This window comes from Cervus canadensis, chromosome 31, assembly GCF_019320065.1.
Source record: "Cervus canadensis isolate Bull #8, Minnesota chromosome 31, ASM1932006v1, whole genome shotgun sequence".
NCBI classification, from domain to species: Eukaryota; Metazoa; Chordata; class Mammalia; order Artiodactyla; family Cervidae; genus Cervus; species Cervus canadensis.
The window spans coordinates 32,570,684-32,589,615 of NC_057416.1; the positions used below are offsets into that span (position 1 = coordinate 32,570,684).

Genomic DNA, 18,932 nt, shown 5'->3' on the forward strand with positions numbered 1-18,932 from the left:
TGTTTATTTCCTCAGAGAATGATTTCTTGGCTTCATTGATCTTTTTCTATTAACTTTTTAGTCCCTATTTCATTTATTTTCACTGTGACTTTTGATACTTCCTTTCATCTACTAACTTGGACTTCATTTGTTCTTTTTTTTTTCTGTATGGATTAGGATGGTTTTTTTGTTTTTAGCTTTTCCTTGAAATAGTGATTTATCACCATAAACTTCTACTTAGAACTGCTTTGTCTACATGGCATAAATTTCAGTTGTGTTGTATTTCCATTTTTGTTGCTTTCAAGGTACTTTTTGAGTTTTCTTTGATTTCTTTGTTGACACGTGGTTTTTAGTGGTACCTTGTATAGTCTTCACATGTTTTTGAGTTTTCCAGTTTTCTTCTTTTAATTTATGTCCAGGTTTATACTATTGGAGTTAGAAAAGATGTTGGATATGTTTTCAAAATTCTTCAATTGGTTGAAACTTATTTTGTTGTCTAACATATGATCTATTGTTGTCTAACATATGATCATATGTTGTCTAACATATGATCTATTCAGGAGAATGCTTCAAATACACTTGAGAAGAATGTGAGTTCTATTTCTGTTGGGTGGAATGTTCTGTAATATGGGTCAATCTGTCAGGCCTAAGGCTTCATTACAGGCAATGTTTCTTTTTTGACATTCTGCCTGGATTGTCTATCTGATGAAATGCATAGGCACTTAAAAGTCTCCTACTATTATTGTATTACTGTTTGCTTCCCTTTTACTCCTGTCCATGTTTGCTTTATGTATTTAGTTGATTCTGTGTTGAGTGCAGGCTTCCCTGGTGGCTCATTAGTAAAGAATCTGTCTGCCAAGCAGGAGACGTGGGTTTGATCCCTGGGTCAGGAAGATACCCTGGAGAAGGAAATGGCAACCTATTCCAGTATTCTAGTCTGGGAAATCCCATGGACAGAGGAGCCTGGTGGGCTATAGTCCATGAGGCTGCAAAAGAGTTGGACATGACTTTGTAACTAAACAATAAAACAACAAATGTTGAGTGTATATATATATTAATAAATGTTGTTTCTTCTTCCTGTATTGTTCCTGATATCAGTAAGCAGTACCCTTCTTTATCTCTTACTATCCATATTTGTTGTAAAGTCCACTTTATCTGATATTAGTATACTTAACTCCAGCTTTCTTTGGGTTTCTATTTATGTGGAATATCTTTTTCCATCTTTTCAGTTTTAGTTTGTGTGTCTTTACACCTGCATGGAATAACTTGTAGGTATGAGAGTGGTGGGTCTTGCTTTCATTCATCATCCATTGTGTCTTTTGACTGGAAAATTTGATACATCTGCTTTAAAAGTAATTTTTGATGGCATGAACTTACTGTCATTTTGCCCCTTCTTTTCTGGCTATTTTGTAGTTCCTCTGATGCTTTCTTCTGCTCTTGCTCTCTTCCTGCATTCCTTCTTTTTTTTTCTCTTTTGTGTTCCCAATTTTTCTTTTTTTTTTGGTTTTGGGTTTGGTTTGAATTGTGTTTTGTTTTTGTTTTATGGTTACCATGAGGCTTGCACATAACAACATATATCTCTCACAGTCTAAGTAGATAACAAAGCTTTGAATGCACTCTATATTTTGACTTAGAATATATTTATTTTCCTCAACAGGTTTTATGCTTTGTATATTTTATATCTTGTTATGTTACATATAGCTTATCACAATATTATAGTTGTACTTTTCATGACTCTTGACTTTTATGCAAACCATGTTGCCTTTAATTACCTGCTTTGAAAGTGAAAGTGAAAGCCACTCAGGCATGTCTGTTTCTTTGCAATCCCATGGACTATGGAGTCCATGCAATTCTCCAGGTCAGAATACTGGAGGGGGTAGCCATTCCCTTCTCCAGGAGACCTTCTCCAGATCATCTTCCCAACCCAGGGATCAAACCCAGGTCTTCCACATTGTAGGCAGATTCTTTACCAGTTTAGACACAAGGGAAGCCCAATTGCCTACTTTACTTATTCAATTATTCTGAATTTCAGTATATATTTACTTTTACCATTGAGACTTATACTTCTTATGTTTTCCTTTTACTAATTAGTACCTTTTCTAAACATTAAAGAACTCCATTTACTACTTCTACTAAGGTTGGGCTAATGGTGTTAAACTCCTTTAGATTTTGCATGTCTGTAAAACTCTTCTCTCTTCTCTTCAATTCTGAATGACAACTTTGCTTGGTAAAAGTCATCTTTTACTTTCAGCATTGTGAATTTACCATACCACTACCTACTGGCCTGCAATGTGACTGCTGTCAAAGCTCCTCATGTTCTTATAAGAGGTTCCCTTAGAAGCTGCTGCTTCTAAGATGCTTCCTGTCTTTAATGTTTGATGTTTAATTATGTTTCTTGGTGTGGGTCTCATTGAGTTCATCTTATTTACAATTCTGGGCTCTTTAAATCTGGATGTCTGTCTCCTTTCCCAACTTAGGGAACAATTTAGCCATTATTTCTTCAGAAAAGTTTTCTGTCCCTTTCTCATTCTTCTGGAACCTACATAATGTGATTATTGGTCCACATGATGTTGCCCTACAGTTCCCTTACCTTAATGTTTGTGCAGTCATTTTTCCTTTTGCTGAGTTTGTTAATCCTTTCTATGCTCTTTTTAGTTTAACACTGCAATATTCTATTGTATATTTCAGTTCAGTTTTGTATTCTTCAGTCCTCTGACTTCTATGCAGTATTTTTTTATATTTCTTGTGGTTTTTATGTTCTCACATTGTTCATGCAGTCTTCTCCTTATCTTGGTGAACATCTTTCAGCATATTATTTTGAATTCTTTACTGGGTAATTCATTTATATCCATTTGATTATGGTCATTTTATGATATATTACCTTATTAAAGTATCTCATTCTTTTGTTTGGAATCTATTCTGTTGTTTCTGCATTTAACTTAATTGTCTCCTGTTTATCTGACTCTAGATAAAACAGTCATCTCTCCCAGTCTTGAAGGAGTGGCACTAAACAAGATGAATCTAGTCATTCAAGCCTATCCTAGATTTTGCTTTTCTTTAAAAATTTCCATATTGTCCAAGCATCAGCTAATTGCATTATCAGTATCTTTGAGTTGTTAAGGGTATGCTCAGACCTGTCAATGTCCTAAAATGAAGGACCTGACTTGGCATCTAAGATTGGGGTGATTGGAAACCCTACCTTCAGCTAGCAGCCTTTAAAGTATGCAAATTATACATGCCTCTGAGTGTAAACACAAGTTCCACAGGTCAACAGAGGAAGGCAATATAGAGAAGAAAGATGGGTGGCATTCTCAAAATTTCGGGTGCTTTCTCCAGGAACCGGAGAAAGCAAATGGGCAGGGTGACATTAGGCCCACTGGGCTCTGCTTGTTGAGAGAAACACCAAAGGCTGTAAGATGTGTGCCAAACAGGAAGCTTCCCTTTCAGAAAAAATCTCCTGGACACACTAATAGGCCACTTTCACAGAAAGTCTGGGGTGTGTTTCAATCTCCTCTCTGTGCAGTGCCCTGGGGAGACAGCTGACCAAGAACTTAGTTCTTCAATTGCGATTATTAGAGTCCCATGGGACCCAGCAAGGAAGTCCCTCTGACCAGAGCTTTCTCATCTCCCTTTCTCTCAAACTTACAAAACTGCTGTATACTATGAGAATCACTATTTACCAAATACCATTGGCAAAGTTGCTCCAATCTTTGCTCAAAATCTGCCCCAGTCTTTGCTCAAAACCTATCACCCTGCACATTTAGCAAGAGTTACCATAAATCTCGAAAGTAAAGGGTCCAGGGATAAGAAAGGAAGAAACAAACAAATGAAAAAATAAACAAAAAAAAGAAAGAAGTAGCTGGGTCCAAGATGGTGAGCAATGAGAACTCCAAGAGAGCATGAGTCTCATTATATGCTTATTTTACTATATTAGAATATTAAATGACACACCTGCCAGTGCCTATAAATGGAAATTATTGTTCACAAAGGATTAACAAATGTAGGCACCCCACTCCTTTGAAAAAGCACTGCCCCTTCCCTGGAGGACTAATGCATATGCTTCTACATCACTAGCCTCACTCGTCCTCCCGTTGTCTTTACATTTTTAAAGTAAATCCCTATCACCGCGTGGGTGAGAAGTTCATCTGTGAACTTCTTCATTCTTTGCCCATTGAAGAAATTTTGTTATCTGTTGAGAAATCTCAGCTTCCATTTCATTACTCTGTTTCTTGAATAAAACAAAACAGAACCGTCTCCAGTCCAGGCAGAGAGGCTAGGGTCCATGGGACTTAATTCAGTAACAGTATTACTCTGTTGTTACTCTGTGTGAAATATTTAACATTCATGTTATAAAACATATTTTATTATCCCTGCTGCATAAATCAATTAAAATGTGTATTGTTACATTTATCATAAAATCCCAATTTCTGTATCATGACTGTTTGCTTAGCTCCTTTCCTACATTTTCTAGTCCTTCCTGGACCTCTTTCTCTGAATCACGATTCTTTAACCTGATTGCGTTTTACCATCTTTAAAAGAAAATTCTATGCTTTTAACATTCTTCCATATAGTTTCAGTCATTTCTTTTCATTTGTTTTATCCTTCCCAGTCTTTTGAGCTTTTAACATTTCTTCATATCCACGAATCACTTCACTGTCTTTCCCTGAAAAGTTTTCAACAAGTTCTTTATGTGACCAGAATTATTTCTTCTCTTTCAGGTCCCAACATGAGTTTTGTCTTATAGAAAGCTTCCTAGACATCCCCCCCCTTTTTTTTACCGTAAAGTTTCTCTTCTCCATGTATTCCCTTTTATTTCCCTCTAGGCACTTAATATAAGTCATTTAAATTTTGCTTATTCTCATGTTGACTTTAAAATTCTGTCCCTGATTGACCTATATAAAATATATAACATTTTTCTATCTTGTTAATCATTCACATGACAGACTAACACAATTCTTGTAACTGTACATGCTTAAATATTTTTTTGACAGATTAATGAATCTCACATCAAGATTCCAGTGCTTCACAGGAACTCATCATCAATGACTTGATACTATAGCACTGAACATAGAAATATGAAGCACATTTTCTACAATATCAAATACTCATTCCCTTTAATAAACATTAAAATAATTCATAGGTATTTAGTAAGAATGCTTTTGTCTACATTATATCAAAGATATCATACATCAAGAAATGTTATAAATATCTCCCAAAAGAAGACAAAGTTTTGATAAAAATCACATCTTACATTGCTCCAGGATTCATTATGCATGCAGTGCCTGGACAGGAACATTCGTAGATGTTATTATTATACCTTAATCCCAGCATAATTCCAAGTAACTGTGTGAAAATAACTGAAAATGCCTCTAAAGTTATCATCTTTGAATACTAAATGAAATAAAAAACAGAATGGTTGCTCAAGTTATTTTCTTCAACCCCTGGTTTTTTCATGTAATTGTGACTATATTATCTAAATGCAAATACTAATTTAATAAGCTTTTATATAAAGTTCATTATTTTCTTAAGAAAATTGGCAAAGTTAGATTTTGTTATTCTTTTCGCATAATAGTACTGTCAATACAAATGGCATTCACCTATAAACAATAATATTAATAATATATGTTTTCATTACATGCTACTGATTTAATTCTAATAAACTGAAAAAAATATTCTGAGAGATTAATCATTGTTTCAGTAACTATAATACTTTTAATTTAAACACTTTGAAAAATACACAGATTCTTAATGGACAGTCAGTTTTAATGTCAGAAATAGTTTTAGGATAACATCAATTTTTTCCTAAAGGCAGAATGCTAGCATTAAAAAAATGAAACTTGAGTAGTGATGAAAGTAACACACAAAGCCCTGGTTGGTAATCAATGATGTTTTTAACTATCTCCATAGTTTTGCCTTTTCCAGATTGTAATAGATTTGGAATGATACAGTGTGTAGACTTTTCAAACTGGCTTCTTTTACTAACCAAGAATCCTCTAACTAGCAAGACTCTAATTCCGATTTGATGGAGAAATCAAAAAGTTTACAGCCAAGGAAAACATAAGAGAATTCAGCACCACAAAACCAGCTTTACAATAAATGCTAAAGGAACTTCTCTAGGCAGGAAACACAAGGAAAGGAAAAGACCTATAAAAGATAAGCCCAAATGGTAATAGGATAATACATGTTGATAATTACCTTAAATGAAAATGGATTAAATGCACCAACCAAAAGACAAAGATTGCCTGAGTGGATACAAAAACAAGATTGTTATATATACTGTTGACAAGAGACCCTTGTCAGAGCTAGGGAAACTTACAGACTGAGCGTAAGGGAACAGGGGATGATATTCCACACAAATAGAAATCAAAAGAAAGCTGGGGAAGGAATGCTGTTTTCAGAAAAAGTAGACTTTAAAACAAATACTGTTATGAGAGACAAAGAAGGACCCTACAGAATGATCAAGGGTTCAATTCCAGAAAAGGACATACCAATTATAAATATGTACACACCCAACATAGGAGCTCCTGAATATGTAAGGCAAATACAAACAACCATAAAGGAAGAAATTGACAGTAACACAATAATAGTGGGGGACTTTAACACCCCTCCTTCCTCAATGGACAGATAATGCTGATAGAAAACTAACAAGGAAACAAAGGCCTTCAATTCCAATACACTTTAGATCAGTAGGACTTAACTGATATTTCTAGAACATTCCATCCAAAAGCAACAGACTACACATTCCTCTCAAGTGCACAGGGAACATCCTCCAGGAATGACCACGTGCTGGGCCACAAGGTGAGCCCCAGTAAATATAAAAAAACTGAAATCACATCAAGCATCTTTCTTGATCACAATGCTATGAGATTAGAAATAAGCTACAACAAAAATCTATTAAAAAAAAACACAGAAACATGTGGCAGCTAAACAATATGCTACTAAACAATCAATGGATCACTAAAAAAAAATCAAAGACAAAGTAAAAAATTACCTAGAGACAAATGAAATGAAAATGAAAGCACAATGGTCCAAAACCTATGGGATGCAGTTAAAAGCAGTTCTGAGAGGGAAGTTGATAGAAATTCTACCTCAAAAAATAAGAAAAAATCTCAAATAAACAATGCAAGCTTATACCTAAAACAAATAGAGGAAGAAGAAGAAATGAAACCTAAATTTAGTAGAAGGAAAAGAATCATGAAGATAACAGCAGAAATAAATGAGATATAGACAAAGAAAACAACTGTGAATATCAATGAAACTAAAAGCTGCTGATTTGCAAAGATAAAACTAAGCTGAGAAATCTTAAGCCAGACACATCAGGAAAAAAAGTGAGAGGCCTCAAAACAATAAAATTAGAAATGAAAAAAGGGAAGACACAACTGACTCCACAGAAATACAAAGGATCATAAGAGACTACTATGAACAACTCTATGCCAATAAAATGAACAACCTGGATGAAATGACAGATTCTTAGATACGGTTTTCCCAGACTGAACCAGGAAGAAACAGAAAATGTGAACAGATGAATCACAAGCACTGAAATTGAAACTATGATTAAAAACTTCCAACAAACAAAAGTCCATGACCCGATGGCTTCACAGGTAAATTCTATCAAACATTTAGAGAAGTTAACACTTATCCTCTGAAACAGTTCCAAAAACTGTAGAGGAAGGAAAACTTCCAAACTCATTCTATGAGGCCACTATCACCCTGATACCAGACAAAGATATCACAAAAAACAAAATTACAGGCCAGTATCACTGATGAGTACAGATGCAAAAATCCTCAACAAAATACTATCAATTCAAATCCAACAATACATTAGACGGATCATTCACCATGATCAAGTGGGATTCATCCAAGGGATGGAAGGATTTGTCAGTATATGCAAATTAATCAATGTGATACATCACATCAACAAATTGAAGAATAAAGACCAGATGATAATCTCAATAAATGCAGAAAACCTATGGACAAAAGTCAGCAATATTTGTGATAACAGCTCTCCAGAATCTGGGCAGAGTGGGAACATATCTCAACACAATAATGACCATATATAACAAACCTACAGCTAACATCGTACTTAATTGTGAAGGGCTGAAAGCATTTAAGATCAGGAAAAAGACAAGGATGTCCACTCCCACTACATATATTCAACATAGCTTTGGAAGTCCTAGCTGTAGCTATAAGAAAAGAAAATAGGGTAAAGGGAATTCAAACTGGAAAAGAAGAAGTTAAACTGTCACTGTTTGCAGATGACATGATCTTGTGTATGTAGGATTCTAAAGATGGTTTCAGAAAGCTACTAGAATTCATCAATGAAGTTGGTAAAGTTTCAGGCTACAAAATTAATATGGACAAATTTGTTGCATTTCTACACACTAGCAATAAAAATGAGAAAAAGAAATTTAAGAAACAATTTCATGGATTATCATATAGAAAAGAATCAAATACATAGGAATAAGACCACCAAGGGCTGCCCTGGTAGCTTAGATGGTAAAGAATCCGCCTGCAGTGGAGGAGACCTGGGATCAATCCCTGGGTCAGGACGATCCCCTGAGAAGGGATGGCTACCCACTCCAGTATTCTTGCCTGAAGAATTCCCTGGCAGGTCAAGAAGCAACAGAGTCAGAATTGAACATGGAACAACAGACTGATTCAAAATGAACATGCCAAGGCTGTATACAGTCACTCTGTTTATTTAACTTCTATGGAGAATACATCATGCAAAATGTCAGGCTGGATCATTTCTTTTTCTGGAATTGAGCTGCAGGAGTTGCTTGTATATTTTTGAGATTAATCCTTTGTCTATGCTTCATTTGCTATTATTTTCTCCCAATCTGAGGTCTGTCTTTTCACCTTGCTTATAGTTTCCTTTGTTGTGCAAAAGCTTTTAAGTTTAATTAGGTCCCATTTGTTGGATGCATGAGACAAGTACTCAGGGCTGGTGCACTGGGAAGACCCAGAGGGATCGGGTGGAGAGGGAGTTGGGAGGGGGGATCGGGATGGGGAATACATGTAAATCCATGGCTGATTCATGTCGATGTATGGCAAAAACCACTACAATATTATAAAGTAATTAGCCTCCAACTAATAAAAATAAATGGGAAAAAAAATGTCAGGCTGAATGAATCACAAGCTGGAATCAGGATTTTCAGGAGAAAAGTCAACAACTTCAGATATGCAGAAGATACCACTCTAATGGCAGAAAACGAAGAGGAACTAAAGAGCTTCTTAATGAAGATGAAAGAGGAGAGTGAAAAAAACTGTCTTAAAACTCAACATTCAAAAAACTAAGATCTTGACATCCAGTCCCATCACTTCATGGCAAATAGATGGGGAAAAAGTATAAACAGTGACAGATTTTATTTTCTCGGGCTCCAAAATCATTCCGGATGGTCACTGCAGTCACAAAATTAAAAGATGCTTGCTCCTTGGAAGAAAAGCTATGACAAACGTGGACAGCATCTTAAAAATCAGACATCACTTTGCCTACCAAGGTCTGAATAGTCAAAGCTATGGTTTTTCCAGTAGTCATGTATGGATGTAAGAGTTAGACCATAAAGAAGGCTGAATGCTGAAGAACTGATGTCTTCAAATTTGGTTCTGGAGAAGATTCTTGAGAGTCCCTTGGCTAAGTATAATGTCAAAACGGCTTCTCATACAAAGAAAATGCCTGCTGATGCAGGGAACACAAGTAATGTAGGTTCAACCTTTCAGCTGGGAAGATTCCCTGGAGACGGAAATGACAACCCATTCCAGTATTCTTGCCTGGCAAATTCCACAGATAGAGAAGCCTGGCAGGCTACTGTCCATGGGCTCTCAAAGAGCTGGAAACAATTCAGCGTGCACGCACACACACACACACACACACACACATAATATGTCAGAGAGAGAAGCACAAATACTGTATAATTTTTCTTAAGTGGAACCTAAAAACAAATGAAAAAGCATAAAACAGAAACCGAGTTATAAATATAGAGAAGAAACAGGTGGCTGCCAGAATGGAGGCACCTGGGGAAAGAAAGAAATAGGTGAAAGAGATTAAGAGATACAACTTCCGATTTTGAAATAAATGAGTCATGGGTATGAAATGCAAGGTGTGGGCAATCTAATCAATACCTATGCAGTATCTTTGAAATCAAGAAAATTAGAACTATCAAGGGCACATTTCAAGCAAAGATGGGTGCAATAAAGGACAGAAATGGTATGGACCTAACAGAAGCAGAAGGCATTAAGAAGAGGTGGCAAGAATTCACAGAAGAACTGTACAAAAAAGATCACCATGACCCAGATAACCACGATGGTGTGATCACTCACCTAGAGCCAGACATCCTGGAATGCGAAGTCAAGTGGGCCTTAGGAAGCATCACTATGAACAACACTAGTGGAAGTGATGGAATTCCAGTTGAGTTATTTCAAATCCTAAAAGATGATGCTGTGAAAGTGCTACACTCAATATGCCAGCACATTTGGAAAGTTCACAGCAGTGGCCACAGGACTGGAAAAGGTCAGTTTTCATTCCAATACCAAAGAAGGGCAATGCCAAAGAATCTTCAAACTACCACATAATTGAACTCATTTCACATGCTAGCAAAGTAGTGCTCAAAATTCTCTAAGCCAGGCTTCGACAGTACGTGAATCAAGAACTTCCAGACTTTCAAGCTGGCAGAGGAACCAGAGATCAAATTACGAACATCCATAGGATCATAGAGAAAGCAATATTCCAGAAGAACATCTACTCCTGCTTCATTGTCTACGCTAAAACCTTTGACTCTGTGGATCACAACAAACTGTGGAAAACTCTTCAATAGACATGAACACCAGACCACCTTACCTGCCTCCAGTTAGAACTGTACACAGAACAACAGACTGGTTCAAAACTGGGACAGGAATATGTCAAGGCTGCATATTGTCACTCTACTTATTTAACTTATATGCAGTGTACATCACGTGAAATGCCAGGCTTGAGGAAGCACAAGCTGGAATCAAGATTGCCGGGAGAAAAAACAGTAACCTCAGAGATGCAGATGACACCACACTTATGGCAGAAAGCAAAGAGGAACTAAAGAACCTTTTGATGAAAGTGAAAGAGGAGAGTAGTAAAAAAGCTGGCTTAAAACTGAACATTCAAAAAACTAAGATCATGGCATCCAGTCCCATCACTTCATGGCAAATAGATGGTGAAACAATGGAAACAGTGAGAGACTTTATTTTCTTGGGCTCCAAAATCACTGCAGATGGTGACTGCAGCCATGAAATTAAAAGATGCTTGCTCCTTGGAAGAAAAACTATGACAAACCAAGACAGCAGATTGAAAAGCAGAGACATTAATTTGCTGACAAAGGTCTGTATAGTCAAAGCTGTGGTTTTTCCCATAGTCATGTATGGATGTGAGTGTTGGACCACGAAGGAGCCTGAATGCCAAAGAATTGATGCTTTTGAGCTGTGGTGCTGGAGAAGACTGCTAAAATTCCCTTGGACAGCAAGGAGATCAAGCCAGTTTACCTGAAAGGAAATCAATTCTGAATGGTCATTGGAAGGTCTGATGGTGAAGTTGAAGCTCCGATACTTTGGCCACCTGATGCGAAGAGCCGACTCATTAGAAAAGACTCTGATGCTGGGAAAGATAGAAGGCAGGAGGAGAAGAAGACGATAGATGAGATAGTTGGATGGCATCACTGATTCCATGGAAACTGAGTTTGAGCAAATTCTGGGAGATGGTGAAGGACAGGGAAGCCTGGCGTGCTGCAATTCCATGGGTTCGCAAAGAGTCAGATACAACTGAGTGACTGAACAACAATCTTTGTATAATGATGTATCATTTCTAGACTTATTGTGATAATCATTTTAAATAGCAAACTCAAAAAAGGGACTAGATTTATGGATACTGGGGGCAGAGGTTGAGAGGAAGGGAACTGGATGAAGGAAATCCAAAGGTATTGATACTAAAAAGAAGAACTGCTGTAACTAAACAAGAAAATCAAGTAATGCAGTTAAAAAATGGGCTAAGGTCTTGAATAAACATTAATTTCTCCAGAGACGATGTACAAAACACCAAAAAGGATATGAAAAGGTGGCTCAAGATCACTAGTGATTGTAAAGCTACAGTGAAAAGCAAAATGTGATATCACCTCATACCCCTTGGAATGATTAACAACAACAAAGAATAACAACTCTTAATGAGGGTGGGATGAATAAACTATGAAATGTGAAATGCTGGTGGGATTATGAAATGATGCAACCACTCTGGACCTCAGTATTATGAGTCTTCACAATATTAAGACTAGAAATACCATATGATCCAGCAAACCCACTTCTAGGTATATCTCCAAAATAACTGAAATTACTATCTCAGAGAGATCTGCATTCCCATCTCTCATGTTAATTGTAGCATTATCACAATCACCAAGATATGAAACCAAACTAAGTGATCGCTAATATATGAATTCATAAAGAAAATATCTATGTATACAAATGTATAAAATGATATGATTTATATGCATATATGAATAACATGAAATATTATTCAGTCATAAAAAGAATGAAATCCTGCCATTTTCAAAAACATGGATGAAGCTGGATGTATTATTCAAAGAGAAATAAACCAGACACAGAAAGATAAACATTGTATTGTCTACCTTATATGTGGGATCTAAAATATATCATACTCACAGAAGCAGAGAGGAGAATCGTGGTTGCCAGGGGATGGAGATATGGAAAATGAGGCCTTGTTGGCCAACGTGTATGAAGTTTCTTTAAAGCAAGATAAAGATTCTACACATCTATTTCACAACAATGCAGACAGACTTAACACTATTGCACAGTGAACATATAATACTTAAGATGGTCAGTTTTACATAATGTGTATTTTACCAAAATAAAACCACTACAATATTGTAAAGTAACTAGCCTCCAACTAATGAAAATAAATGGAAAAATGAAAGAAAAAAATTTTTTAAAAATGACAATGTGAGGTATAAAATAAAAAATACAGCACTGTATTCAAATATTAATTTAATAAGATGTTAGGTATACTATACACACTTTTCTTTCTTAAAGAAGATATTAACTTTCAAAACATGATATAAGTACTGAAGAGAAGGGACATACCAGAACAAGTCCTGCAGCAAACTTTGGATCACATGCCATTCCATGATATGTTGCTCCTACATAAGTAGGATGGTCCCTGTAACTAAATAATAACATTTTTCTTGTGGATAAATGCACTTTAAGTTATTAATGACTCAATGATCTTTAAGAATTAGAGTCTTCAATAAAGCTGCTTTCTTTAAAATATGAATATTGTGTATCATGTCTAATGCTCTCAATCATTTTGTAGTTGGGCCGTCTCCCCTGGTGCCTCCAAATTAAGTTCAAAAGTCAACGTTAACACTGTATGATGCACAGCTTAAAATCCAGCAGTGCCTCATCCTTTCAGAAATTAATCACCACTGCTGTCAACACTGGATGGACAAAGTTCTAAGACAGAAAAGTCAGGATAGATTACTGCCATGAATTTGCATGTAGTAAAACCTCAGATGGCATAAAAAGTGTTGACTGGGGGATGATAGAGAAAGAGTGTGAGGCACAGTAATCAGGAAAAACAGAGATGGGATGCATTAAGTCTCCACACACACATGAATCCTTAGTTAAAGCTGCTCCTGAACCTCCAAACCTGACCTTGAATTCCACAGAGACACCAGAGATTTATAGATGTATCCATATTACTTAAGGCCTTCCAGAATCATGTTTTCATTTCTTTCCATCCAAAATAATCAAATCAGTATATAGAAAGACTCTTGAAAGTTACAGTGCAAGCAGCTAAATAGCTACACCTTAGGTCAGGATAGGTCACCATATTACCTGTTTTCTCCTGTAAGCATATTTATATGGATTTATTGCATTCTGTTAACTAATGTATGCTTTATTTAATGTTAAAATGCTGGTCTTGGTTATTTACCTCTGTGAAATTCTTTAAAACCATAGAGGCCCTATGTGATCCCAAGGCTTTTCATATTTTCAGTTCTTTAAACTCAGAAATAAGCAGACCACTCAGGATAATGGCCCACCATGCTTTAGTGTCTTACATGGTATCATCAGATTTTTATAGCTTGCGTTCTGCCAACACAGTACTCACATAGTCATTTTTTAAGCTATCTTTGTTATTCTAAATAATAAATTTTGTGAACAATTTTGATATTTCACTTATAGTTTGATAAACTTTATACCAATGAAACAAATTACTTACACTAATAAGTATGCCAAATCATGGGACCTTCGTAATAAAAATGTTTCTCTCCAGGACACAAATCTTTGTAGTACATCATGTGCATCCCCATCAGTTGAAATTTTATTTCTATCTGACCAGATCTCCAGAGAAGTTAACATAACAGACACTTGAAGCTGAGAATACATCTAAAAATAGGAGATTCATGATATATGGCTACAAGTAATCATAAATATAATACTATCCATTTATATGCAATACCAGTATATCTGATTATCTTCTTTTTCAGATGAAATTCATTGGTGGGATAAACAAGTTTGTAGGAGTATACATTTTATAAAATTGCACATGTGGGACTTCATTGGTGGGCTGTAGTTAAGAATCTGCTTTTCCCTGCACGGGTCGTGGATTCAATTTCTGGTCCAGGAAGATCCCACATGCCGCAGAGGAACAAAGACCATGCATGACAACTATTGAGCTGGTGAAGCACAAGGAACAAACCCACGTGCCGCAACCGAGAACCAATGCAGCCAAATAAATACAGGAGTATTTTTAAAAGTGCACCTGCTATTATTCCAACAATGCTACTATATTTACATGAATGCTTCTTACTTAAATATGAAAGGTAAATACTCACAGTGTTGATTAGACTAAAAATATAGATAATTTTCTCAGATGCAATTGCCACTTCAGAGCCCATATAATCATACTGAAAGGCAAATTTTATTTTTTAATCATCAGTGAAAATGACTAAACTACCACATTTAAATGGATATAAAAATGTTAAAATAATGCAACATGCAAGCAAAAGGACAAAAATATAACTAAGACTTAACAAATACTTAACAACTTCTAGACTTAAACCTAGGGACATTATATAGTAACCGATAATATAAAATAGGGCTTCCCAACTGGTTCGTACTAAAGAATCTGCCTGCCAATGCAGGAGATGTGAGTTTGACCCCTGGGTCAGGAAGATCCCCTGCAGAAGGAAATGACAACTCACTCCAGCATTCTTGCCTGGGAAATCCCATGGACAGAGGAGCCTGGAGGGGCTACGGTCCATGGGGTTTCAAGACAGTTGGATATGACACAGTGACTGACTAAACAACAACAATAATATTAAAATGAGATGGTGATGATTATATTCCTCTTTACACATGTAGTTGTTTAGGATCAAAAGTTAAGATTCCAAGATTGCATAATTAATAAGGGTTCCTTTTTATTCACATCCTTGCCAACAATTGTTATTTGTGGCTTTTTTGATTATAGCCATTGTGATAAGTGGGGAGTGATATCTCTTAGGAGTTCTGATTTGCATTTCAGACATGCTGAACATCTTTTCTGTGCTCTGTAGGTCTTCCTTGAAAAACTGTCTGTTCAGTTCTCTTGCACACTTTTAAATTGGGTTCTTTTTGATATTGAGTTGTATGAACTCTTTATATAGTTTGGATATTAACCTTTTATCAGTCATAACTGGCAACTACTCTTTTCCCATTCTACAGGCTATCTTTTCATTTGTTTATGGTTTCCTTTGCTGTGCAAAAGCTTTTAAGTAGTTACTATTTGCTTATTTTTCCTTTCACTTTCTTTGCCTGAGGAGACAGATAAAATAACACTGTTATGATTAATGACTGAGAGTGTTCTGCCTATATTTTCTTCCAGGACTAATATGGTTTCCTGTCTTACATTAAGTCTTTGTTTCATTTTGAATTTATTTTTGTATATGGTGTGAGAAAATGTTCTGCTTTCAGTCCTACATACATAGGTGTCTTGTCTTCCCAGCATCACTTATTTTTAGGACTACATTTTTATTTAATGTATAGTCTTACCTCCTTTGTTGTAGATTAATTGACCATAAGTGCATGAGTTTATATCTGGGCTCTTTATTCAATTCCATAGACCTATGTGTCTGGGTTTATTCTTGTATCATACTATTTTGATTACTGCAGCTTAGTAGTATAGTCTAAAGTCAGGGAGTGTGATACTTTCTTCTGTTATTTCTCAATATTGATTAGGCAATTTGGGATCTTTCATGTTTCCATACAAATTTTAGAATTACTTGTTCTAGTTTCATGAAAAATGCCATTGGTAATTTGACAGGGATTACACTTAATCCTTAAATAGCCTTGGGAGTATGTGCACTTCAACAACAGTAATTCCTGAAATCTATGAAAACAGTGTGTCTTTCCAACTGTTTAGGTACAAGTCTTTTACTTCTTTAGATTTTTTTCCTAGGTATTATTCATTCTGATGCAGTAGTAAAGGAGACAGTCTTCTTAATCTATCCTTCTGATAGTTCATTGTTAGTAGACAGAGATGCAACAAATTTCTGTATATTAATTTGCATCCAGCATCTTTGCCAATACATTGATTACCTCTAGTAGTTTTTGGTGTTGTCTTTAGGATTTTCAGGAGAAGGAAATGGTAACCCTCTCCAGTACTCTTGCCTAGAAAATCCCATGGACAGAGGAGCCTGGTAGGCTACAGTACATGGGATCACAAAGAGTTGGACATGACTGAGCAACTTCACTTCTTTTCACTTTAGGATTTTCTATGTGTAGTATCATGTCATCTGAAACATTGACTATTTTGTTTCTTCCTTTCCAAGTGGGATTATATTTCTTTTTCTTTGTTGATTGCTAAGGCAAGGACTTCCAGCATTATGTTGAATAAAATTAGCAAGCAAGGACATCTTGCTTATCTTATCTTCAAGGAAGTGCTTTCAGCTTTTCACCATTAAGTATGATATTAGTGTGGGTTTGTCATATATGAGCTATATTATGTTGAGGACCATTCTCTTTATGCCTCTTTTCTGTAGAGTTTTTATCATAAATGTAAGTTGAATTTTGTAAAAATCTTCTTCTGTATCTACTGAGATGATCACATGGTTATTATGTGCCTATTGGCCATGTGTAGGTGTACCACAGTAATTTTTTTTTGTGGATACTGAAAAACCCTTGCATCTCTGGGATAAATTTCACTAAACCATGGTGTATGATCCCTTTAATATAGTGCTGAAACTGGTTTGCTAACATTTTGTTAAGAATTTTTGCATCTATGTTTATCAGTGGTATTGGCTTGCTATTTTCTCTTTTAAAAAAAGATTTATTTGTGGCTATGTTGGATCTTCATTGCTATGCATGGAATTTCTCTGCAGTGTGTAGGCTTCTGATTGTGGTAGCTTCTCTTGTTGCAGAGCACAGGATCTCGGCCAGCTGGCTTCAGGAGTTTCAGGGTGTGGGCTCAGTAGTTGAGGCTTGCTGGCTTAGTTGCTCCAAGACATTGGGATGTTCCCAGAGCAGGGACTGAACACATGTTCCCTGCATTGGCAGGTGAATCCTTATCCACTGAAGTACCAGTAACCATTCAATATCACAGTAATCCAAGTCTATGCTCGAACCAGTAATGCTGAAGAAGCTGAAGTTGAAATGTTCAATGAAGACCTACAAGACCTTCTACAACTAACATCCCCAAATGATATCCTTTTCATTATAGGAGGTTGGAATGCAAAAGTAGGAAGTCAAGAGATACCTGGAGTAACAGGCAAATTTGGCCTTGGACTATAAAACAAAACAGGGCAAAGTCTAAGAGAGTTTTGCCAAAGAACGCACAATGTGAGGCTGTCACGGCTAACGCCATGACAGGCAGCCTAGATTAGGAGTAGGCCTGGTTTCCCGGGGTAACATAATTATCAGGCCTCCTGGAGCCAGCCAATCAACATATGCCTAGCAAGAAAAAGGGAACCTATCAGGGGAAAGCTGAAAGCCCCACATTGGGCCAACAAAAATTACCTTGCAACTGTGTAACCAATCCGCTTGCACCAACTACCTACTGTGTAACCAATCTGTTTGGGCCAACTACCTGCTGCTTACATTTGAATAATTGTACCCAATAAATACCCGAGATAACTGGGGCTCGGGGCCTTTTCGTCCTCACACCCTTGGTGAGGGCGGGAGGCCCTGGCTTGAGTCAGTAATAAATTCCCCTATTGCAAGTTGCATTGTTTCAAGGAGTCTTCTTTCCTGACCGGGGACTCGGACTATGGGCAGAACATCTGGGGGCTCGTCCGGGATCCCTTGACCGGGGAAGAATGCTCTTTGGAACAAAGGGGAAAAAGGACAGGTAATAGCACCGGTGCTCAGGCAGGTCTGGAAAAGTCCAGTGTAAATCCGAGGCCCTGCTAGAAGGCAGGAAGGTGTCTGGCGTGAGGGAAAGCTTTCCATGAGGGAACGGATTGGCCATTCTAGCCGGCGTGAGGCCGAGGCCAGTGAGCATGCTGGAAGGCAGCTGGCTCTGCGGGAAGGAGACCTCCTCTCCTAAGCCCGGATCTGGGGAACAGTGGATGCCATTCGGTAAGGTGACCCTTGTTCCAGAGGATAGAGAAACTCAGGGGGTCCCGCCCCCCAGTTCTGTGTTGTCAGCTGATGTGTGTCTGTCTATGTGTTTTCTGCATCTGTATAACTGCCGGCATTGTCTCCTGTCTTGTTGTTCTCTGGTGTGTCGTTGTCTACTTCCTCCTATAAAGCCTTGGAGCCTCATTTCTGTTTCTGAGTTTCAGTGAACAGGCAGACAGTTGTCGGGGCAACTGACGAGTCCCGGCCAGGGCTAATCCCTGGTGGATTCTGAAGGCCTCCCAACAAGTCAGCCCCAGTAACGGGAGCCTGAGAGGGTGAAACTCTTTTCTTTTTTCTCGTATTCTAAACCGAGAATCTGGCCAAAT

General features: G+C 37.0%; 1 protein-coding gene across 4 annotated transcripts in view; it reads right to left on the reverse strand.

The window, feature by feature from the left end:
• Positions 1-18,932, reverse strand: part of LOC122432573 (A disintegrin and metallopeptidase domain 3-like) — a 125,095-nt gene that overhangs the window by 50,685 nt on the left and 55,478 nt on the right. For 3 of the 4 annotated variants that reach the window (XM_043454590.1, XM_043454589.1, XM_043454591.1), the window contains exons 8-11: positions 14,847-14,918; positions 14,231-14,397; positions 13,093-13,174; positions 5,231-5,370 (exon numbers count right to left, since the gene is read on the reverse strand). In XM_043454590.1, coding sequence (XP_043310525.1) covers positions 5,231-5,370; positions 13,093-13,174; positions 14,231-14,397; positions 14,847-14,918 — 461 coding nt within the window. The remainder of the gene's footprint in view (positions 1-5,230; positions 5,371-13,092; positions 13,175-14,230; positions 14,398-14,846; positions 14,919-18,932) is intronic. The other variant, XM_043454592.1, reaches the window with a different exon arrangement.